This window comes from Numenius arquata, chromosome W (assembly GCF_964106895.1).
Source record: "Numenius arquata chromosome W, bNumArq3.hap1.1, whole genome shotgun sequence".
NCBI classification, from domain to species: Eukaryota; Metazoa; Chordata; class Aves; order Charadriiformes; family Scolopacidae; genus Numenius; species Numenius arquata.
In genome coordinates, this window is record NC_133615.1 from 14,706,690 (window position 1) to 14,715,410 (window position 8,721).

General features: G+C 38.7%; 1 protein-coding gene across 1 annotated transcript; it reads left to right on the forward strand.

The window, feature by feature from the left end:
* The first annotated feature begins 440 nt into the window (after window positions 1-440).
* On the forward strand, window positions 441-5,781 carry LOC141476660 (hsp90 co-chaperone Cdc37-like 1). The gene is made up of 6 exons (XM_074165456.1): window positions 441-653; window positions 1,420-1,513; window positions 3,234-3,349; window positions 3,659-3,781; window positions 4,711-4,851; window positions 5,615-5,781. The coding sequence occupies exons 3-6, from the start codon at window positions 3,236-3,238 to the stop codon at window positions 5,711-5,713; spliced, it is 477 nt and encodes a 158-aa protein (XP_074021557.1). The 5' UTR covers window positions 441-653; window positions 1,420-1,513; window positions 3,234-3,235; the 3' UTR covers window positions 5,714-5,781.
* The last annotated feature ends 2,940 nt before the right edge of the window (window positions 5,782-8,721 follow it).

Below are 8,721 nucleotides of genomic sequence, written 5' to 3' on the forward strand. Positions count from 1 at the left end.
AGTATTCTGCTATTTTGGCTATTGTTAATTTTGCAGAATAAAGATAGCCAGAGGGGAGTGAGGAAAATCCTTTCATCTACAAAAGAATTTTATGATATGCAGTCTGAAGATTGTATTACTGGTGGCAATACTTGATCCATGATTCTGTAAATATCTTTCAATTAAGTTTAGAAAGCTTGAAGTAGAAGTTTCCTTTAAAAATCATCTAGCTGCACAGTATCATGTTTAGTCACTGTTGTGAATATAATATTGCTTTTGAGATGCCTTCCATCTCAGTGTTCTATTTGGGAGTCAAAGCCTTCTGTTTCTATATGCTTCATAAATTCTATCAGTTTTCCTTCCGTAAACAGCATGTTTTGTTTTCCACACAGACCTGTGGTCAAGAGATTGAATTAATCTGTCAAAAACAAAAAGAGTTTGTGAAGAGCTCTGTAGAATCCAAATGGAATCTAGCAGAAGCCCAGCAGAAACTCGGTAGTTTAGCACTGCATAATTCGGAATCCACGGATCAGGAATATGCCAAAGCACAAACTGAAGCTTCAGAACTGAGACAGAGAGAGGAAGAGTGGAGAAAAAAAGAAGCAGCACTAATACAGAGGGAAAGACAGAATCTATGGAATACAGATTCTTTTAGTAAGGAGGTGTTTAATAAGGTATGACGTATAAATGTGCATGAAAAGAGTTATAGGCCTTTTTTATTCCATTTATGTCTCATCTTGAATGTTTTCTATATCTAGTATAGTGCTTACTGTAATGTGGTGAATGTTTTTCTTTCTTATTTTGCCCTATTAAAGGGGACATGTTGCACTGATATCACGAATGTGTATGACACTTCTTTAATTGGGAATCAGAACTTATATTCGTCCCTTACAGCAACTGTTGCCAAAACCAAGGTTGAGCAATAGTTCTTCACATGAAGTTTGCTTCTTTGTTATGCCAAATTCTCACATTTGAAACATGCACAATTTGCCTCCAATAACATGAATTTCTTAATACAGATTATTTTAGCATAAACTGTCTTCATAGTAAATGCCAGTTTTGTTTTTGGCACTTAACTTGAATACGAACCGTTAATGCACTGTTTTTCATAATTCCACTGAGTTAGCTTCATCAGGGCTAGATGATGTAGATGTTTCTTATTGTTTATAGATCAGTAAGTTCCTACTAGTGCATAGAACTTTGAGATAGATTATTGCTCAGAAGAAGAATATGATAAGGCATTTTTCACCCTATTATTAATTGGACGAGCTGTGTTTTGGTAAATAACCTTCTTAGATACGTTAAGTGCATACATATGTGTTTGCTGGGCTATGCTTAAAACTAAAACATTGCCCTTTAAATAGTAATGAATTAAAATAATCCTATAGTTCAAATAAGGTATACGTGGAGATTCTATGATAGTTTTTTTCTCATCTTTAGAGTTTTATTAGTCAATATAAAGGAAAAGAAGTAGAAGATGAAGATATATCTAAATCATTTATACAGAAGCATGAACAAAAGATTAGATACTTTGGTAAGTATGTTGCTTCCAACATTTTGCAGTTTAACCTCCTGCAGAATTTGTGTAGGTCTGTGTCGTGGTTTCGGCCGAATTTACCAAAACCAGACCGACAGATGGCCCTTCCCCCCCCTTCTCCCCCCCAAAAGAGGAGAGAGGAGGAGAAAGAGATAAAGGAGATTCAGAAGTTTAGAATGAACTAAACTACTTTAATGAAGAAATTTAATATTAAAATAAAAATAAAGAAGAGAATAATGAAATAGATACAATATATACAAAACCGTATCAAGCTCCCAGGATGACAGTCACGTCACCGGCAGGCACTGGGGAAGTCCCAGACTGGACTCAGAGACGAATGGGAACTGGATTCCAGCTCTGCAGTCAGGAACACACGGATCGGGATCAAAGGCAGATGAACAGACAGAGTCCTCTCTGGACGTCGGCCATCGCAGGAAGGGGGCTGACCCTTTGATCCCTCAGCTTTTATACTGAGCATGGGGCAGATGGGATGGAATACCCCAGTTGGTCAGGTTTGGGTCACCTGTCCTGTCCGCTCCTCCCCACCGATGTGACCCCTCTACGTTTTTTCCGTTTCCGACCCTCTAAGGGGGCAAATAACGAAATTGGCTGACCTTGGTTGTTATAGCAATAAGTATAAGCAAGGGCCTCTCTGCATACCATTCCTTGGCATTTTCATGGGAAATGATAGGGGCATTAATGGAGATGCAATTTCTGCATGTAAAAGTGCCTGGGACTGTCTGTACCTGCCTCGTATAAGTAGCTGGGGTTTTGCTGTCTGTTAATCCATGAGAGGGGTGAATGATAAAAGGTAAATATCTGCAAAACAGCTGTTCAGGCTATGTAGAGATGGAACTGATATTTTATTTTTAAAGATATATTTATATGAGCAATAGAATGGTAAAACTTTGTATCTAGTAACAGCAAGCAGTAAAATATCACTAATATGTATATTAGGGCAATTAACTCATAGGAAGGACAATGCCCCCCCATTGTCCCCCCCATTGGGGAAGGAAAGATGATCTTATTGCTTGAATTTTGAGTTCTGACTTTCAACCTACAGCTCTTTCCATGAAAGTAGTTTCATGCTAATTACTACAATTCAGTCTTCTAGTTAACTTTCAACCACTGAGTTGGCTCTCCTGTTTTGACCTTAATGCTTGAACGTGGTCATAAAAATAGCTTTGTATTTCCTAAAACCTAGCAAACCATGTCAGAAGCATATTCATTTTAGACTATGATTATGTTTTAATTTCTATTTGTCTTACTTGGAAGCACTTAAAGAACTTTTCTGTCAAAATCACTGAATGTAAATCTCCATCCATCAACTTAGTTATACTATCAAATTCTTAACAAATAGGTATAGATATTACTTTGTTACAGTGTGTGAAAACCATTTACCTGAAAACAAAAAACCTGTTTTTAACACTGCCAGAGATACAATAAAAATAAGATCTTAACAGTAGCAGCTAACTATATTTCAGTATCTTTACAGTTCGAGCATACCTTATTGGTAATGCTCTTTCAGCATTGGGAGGTGTTTTAAAAACAACAAAAAAAATGAGTTCAGTTTTATTTGCATGCTGTTCTTGTGAGGTAACACTGAAGTGTTAAAGACAATGTAGTAGTATGTAAATTTGAATAACGTCTTCACTGCATTAAATCATTTCTCCATATTGAATGTGTTAATTCATGTTGTTGGGGTTTTTTTAATCAGGTATGCTGGGCAGATGGGATGACAGTCAAAGATTTTTGTCTGACCACCCGTATCTTGTATGTGAAGAAACAACTAAATATCTCATCTTATGGTGCTTTCATCTAGAAGCTGAACAGGTACTAGGAAGACCTTTAAACTGCTTAAAAGTATGCAGTTTCCCACTTACACTACAGAAAAGCTGTCCAAATTGATGAGCCATTTAATTACTCTTCTCCCTGTCTTCCCATGTCCATGTTATCTTACTGAAGGAAGCCTCCAAAACACATTACTGCATTAGATCTGGTCTCGGCTAATTAACAGTCCCTTTGCTTCTGTCAGCATCAGTTCTTTTCTCTTCAGGAATCAAATGTAAAGATGCTGCTGAATTTTAGATAGAGTTATACTTTTAAAGATATTTTCTGTAATTATGTAACTTCTCTTTTCAGAAAAGAGCTCTGATGGAACAAATAGCACACCAAGCAGTTGTGATGCAGTTTATTATAGAAATGGCCAGAAGTTGTAATGTGGATCCAAGAGGCTGTTTTCGTCTATTTTTCCAAAAAGCCAAAGTAAGTCAGAACTTGTATAACACTGAGAGAAACTCTTGATACTCTTGCAAGGGATCATTGTTCTGAAGGAGCTTTCTTCCTGACAGTTGGAGGTTCAATATGTTACTGACCGAATCAAGCTTATGGAGAAGTATTGTTTTGTTGGCAGTTCATTCTAGGATGAATGTTTTGTGTAATTCTGATCTTGAGAATGGAAGTTCCATGGATTCTTGTTAGGCCAGAGGGAAAGCAGAACAGCATGGGAACTACCAAAGTGTGGAATAGTGAAGTGCCACCTAAATTACAGCGGCAAACATGAACGTGTCTAAGGACTGAGTGTCCTATTTTGCTTATCATAATTTCTCTCTGTGCAGTTCATGGCAGGGCCCAATTTGGAGTCTGTTTCTCTTCAGTCAGTCTTAGCTCTGGAATGCTGAGAGAGGGAGGAGAGAGACATGTGAGAAGACTGAAGCTGCGGTTTGATGCAGGTTCTATATTAAGTTCTACAAGACTGAAGAATCAAGTCATGCTGATCTTAATGCTGCCTTAAGGACTTAAGTTGACACCCACTTTGATTCATGCTTTGCTTTTGAATTGAGTGCTGCCATGAGTACCTTTTCTCTTAAGGGTATTGGCTTCTGAGATGGAATAAAGGAAGGGTTAAAATTATATTTGTTTTGTTCTTACATGTTCTCAGATGAATGATTAACTCCGTTCCTATACTCATCAAATGCTAAAGTCTCTCTTTAAAACAAACCAAACAAAAACCAGCATACCTGAATCTTCTTTTTAAGCTGACTGGTGCTAATATTGTTATTGACTTGTCCAAACCATTATCCTTCAATGAGTATAATATGCATTACTGCAGGACTTCCTTTTAGCAGTATGTATGCTTACAAGTAGAAGTAAATCTGGCTGAGATGAAAAATATTTCACTCTTCTCTTTACAGGCAGGTGAAGAAGGCTATTTGGAAGCTTTTAAAACTGAGCTCGAAGCATTCAAATCAAGAGTGAGAATCTGTTCACAGTCTCAAGGCTTTCAAGCCAGTATATCTACTGGTATTGTAGACAGACTGGAGTCTTTGTCACAGGTAGGCTTTTTACTTCCAGAAATGAATATAGCAACTCTATTAGGAATAGATTTTTGCTACACTCTTGAGAAAATGTACTTTTTGAGATCTAGGAATAGGCTGCTTTATACTTGGAGCACTGTCAGTTCTAATGTGCACTATTGTTGATACGCAAGAGAGATGATTGTTTCTCAAAGCTCTCACAATTTATAGCGTCAAAAGGCATATGTTAGTTCAGTGCCCTTGAATAATTGTGCTAAATGGAAAACTGCATCATTAACCTGTTCAGGTACTAGAATTAATTACATGTTAATTAGTTACATGCGTTTAGTTACAATATTCTGTAATGAATTACTTTGCGTCACAGGAGGTGAAATGAGCTTTCAACTGAAAGTGACTAATCCCATTAATGGAAACCTACAGTTAGTCAAAATCACATCTTGGGCTGAAGAGAAAATTTTAAAGGCTTTTAAAAGCTGGATGCTGGGGAAGGAGACAGAATTTAAAGTACTTTGAAATAAATTTGATCAAGGTACCTGTTTGGTAAGAAGTGGTAACTGAACCCTAAGTAAACGCACAATAAGGCGCTAGCTAATGTATGCTAGCTAAATTTAAAGAAGCTTCTTGGCATTCACATTATGATAATACTGTCTGAGGGGTTTTTTAAGAAATTATATTTTATTACAAACTTATCTTAAGACAGACAAAATAAAGAGCTTGACTTAGTTCTTTGTAAGTGTATGCATGCACCGAGTTTAAGCTTTCAGTTCTTCATTTGTTGCAGAATGCAAATGATCTACAAGATTGCATAAACAGAAGTGTCTGCAATTTGAACTCAATGCTACAAAAAGATGAAGAACCCAAAATGATGGACACAGTATAGCACTGTTAAGATTGAGGCAAAGTACTCTTTTTTTATTACAAATAAAAGAATGTGGCTATTTTCTTGACACATTTTTATGGGTATTGCACTTTATTTTTGGTGCTTTGAGCGGGGGGGGATTTGGGGGAAGGGTAATCCAGAAATACCTGTAATAATGTTTGAAAATGTGCTGCTAGGTTTTTGATTGTCTATGAAGAATGGGGTTCTCATTGCCAAACGTGACACTGGATGTGTTTTATGCTACTAAATTTGCCTTTCATGCATTTAAAATATGAAAAAGGAATTGCACAAATACAATGTTTGCAATAAGTGATAGATTTCTGGTGGAATCTGCTATTGTTATTAGATATGGGTATGTCTTATTCTATGAATATTGGAGATCTATGCTATATTGCTGGTATAGCTCTTAAATCTGGTTTTATCATTAATGGCAATAAATCGGTTTGACATCAGTACTGCAGATCTGGATGGCATCAATTAAAACACTGCCTCTCTACCTCTTCTAAGAGGATTTAAATGTTACATTTTGCTTTCATAAAAAAATCTTGTGTGTTGTTCCCCTCCCCCCATATAACTAACTGTCATGATTTTGACCAGATTAACCAATCAGAGCGACAGATGGCCCCTCCCCCCCCCCCTCTAAGGAAAAGAGAGGAGAGGAAGAGATAAAAGAGATTTATGAGTTTAGAAAAAACTAAACTACTTTAATGAAAATATTAATAAATAATGAAATAATAAATAATAATAAAAAAAGAAAAAAAAATATACAGTATATACAAAACCGTATCAAGCTCCCAGGGTGATGATCACGTCACCAGCAGGCACAGGGGAAAGTCCCAGGCTGGATTCGGTGATGGACAGGAGCTGGATTCCGGATCTGGAGTCAGGATTGCTCGGATTGGGATCAAAGGCAGACGAACAGACAGGGTCCTCCTCAGATGTCGGCCATTGAAGGAAGAGAGCTGACCCTTTGATCCCTCAGCTTTTATACTGAGCATGATGCAGATGGGATGGAATACCCTGTTGGTCAGTTTTGGGTCACCTGTCCTGTCCTCTCCTCCCCACAGGTGTGACCCCTCTATGCTTTTCCGCTTCCGACCCTCCAACGGGGCAAATAACAAATTTACCTGACCTTGGTTGTTATAGCAATAAGTGTAAGCAAGGGCCTCTCTGCATACCATTCCTTGGTATAATCAGGTCTTATCACTGTGAGAGTGAGCAGTTTCTGAACAATATGCTGTTAATTTCAGAGTTTAGTTAGTTAGAAGAGGCCCAGCTAAAAAGGAAAAATTACTGAACGGAAAATTAGTTCTGTTTTACCTCAAACCAGGACATTCCACCCCTTATTCCATACCATTTGCATCGTGCTCTGATTATCATTACATCTTATCCATCAAATACATACAAATATATATACAGAAGTCCCTTATTTATGATTTATCTTTATACACAAAAGTTCATTGAGTTCTTTTAGTCCATAATTGCAGGTTTTTGTCATAGCAGACTCTCAGGGCAGAAAAGATGATATGAAATTCATTGTGGTCCATATCCACAGGTAGCATGTCCCTCTTGAAGAGTTTGCTGGACATCACTTGGAGAAGCTAGCTCAGGTTTCACCACCACTATTTATCCTGAAAAACACTTATTAGATAATGTTAGTATTATATAACAGTTAATATCATACAGCTCAGAATTGAGTATTCTCACCTAGGGTTAAATTTCCTTGAGGTACACATTGACTTTCTCCATTCTCCAGCATCACCCACCAAGTACATCCAGGTCCCTGGGCAAAAACAGTCCCACGAATGGGTTTGCCATTGCATGAAGGAGGGAAAACCCAAACAGTTCTCCCCAACATATTCCTGTCATGCACCACAGGGACTCTATCCCCTTCTACATTATGTAAAATGTCTGATTGAGCAGGACCAGCTCGATTGATGGATCCCCTGGTGTTAACTAACCAGGTAGCTTGTGCTAGATGCTTGTCCCAATTTTTAAAGGTTCCACCCCCCATTGCTTTCAGGGTGGTTTTCAGCAATCCATTGTATCTCTCAATTTTGCCAGAAGCTGGTGCATGATAGGGGATATGATATACCCACTCGATGCCGTGTTCTTTTGCCCAAGTACTTATAAGATTGTTTTTGAAATGAGTCCCATTGTCTGACTCAATTCTCTCTGGAGTACCATGTCGCCACAAGACTTGCTTTTCAAGGCCCAGGATGGTATTCCGGGCAGTGGCATGGGGCACGGCATAGGTTTCCAACCATCCGGTGCTTCCTTCCACCATTGTAAGCACGTAACGCTTACCCTGGCGGGTTTGAGGGAGTGTGATGTAGTCTATTTGCCAGGCCTCTCCGTACTTGTATTTCAGCCATCGTCCCCCATGCCACAAAGGTTTTAACCTTTTAGCTTGCTTGATTTTGGCGCATGTTTCACAATCGTGGATAACCTGCGCAATAGCGTCCATGGTTAAATCCACCCCTCGGTCCCGGGCCCATTTGTATGTTGCATCTCTTCCTTGATGACCTGAAGTGTCATGGGCCCACCGAGCTAAAAACAGTTCACCTTTATGTTCCCAGTCCAAATCTGTCTGGAAAGTCTTAGCAGCCTGGTCCACTCGCTGATTGTTTCGATGTTCCTCAGTGGCTCGACTCATGGGTACATGAGCATCTACATGACGTACCTTTACAACTAGTTTCTCTAGCCATTCGGCAATATTTTGCCACAATTCAGCAGCCCAGATGGGTTTACCTCTGCGCTGCCAGTTGCTCTGCTTCCACTGTTTTAACCATCCCCAGAGCAACCAACAGAGCATTTGCCACCATCCATGAGTCAGTATAGAGATAGAGCATTGGCCACTTTTCTCGTTCAGCAATGTCTAGGGCCAGCTGGATAGCTTTTACCTCTGCAAATTGACTTGATTCACCTTCTCCTTCAGTTGCTTCTGCAACTCGTCGTGTGGGACTCCATACAGCAGCTTTCCACTTTCGATGTTTTCCTATAATACG

Bases quoted from the DNA above. Each gene is read 5' to 3' on its own strand.
- LOC141476660 (XM_074165456.1), top strand. From the start codon at position 3,236: ATGCTGGGCAGATGGGATGACAGTCAAAGATTTTTGTCTGACCACCCG. The intron at 3,782-4,710 runs GTAAGTCAGAAC...TTCTCTTTACAG, and splicing joins TATTTTTCCAAAAAGCCAAA to GCAGGTGAAGAAGGCTATTT. The intron at 4,852-5,614 runs GTAGGCTTTTTA...CATTTGTTGCAG, and splicing joins GACTGGAGTCTTTGTCACAG to AATGCAAATGATCTACAAGA.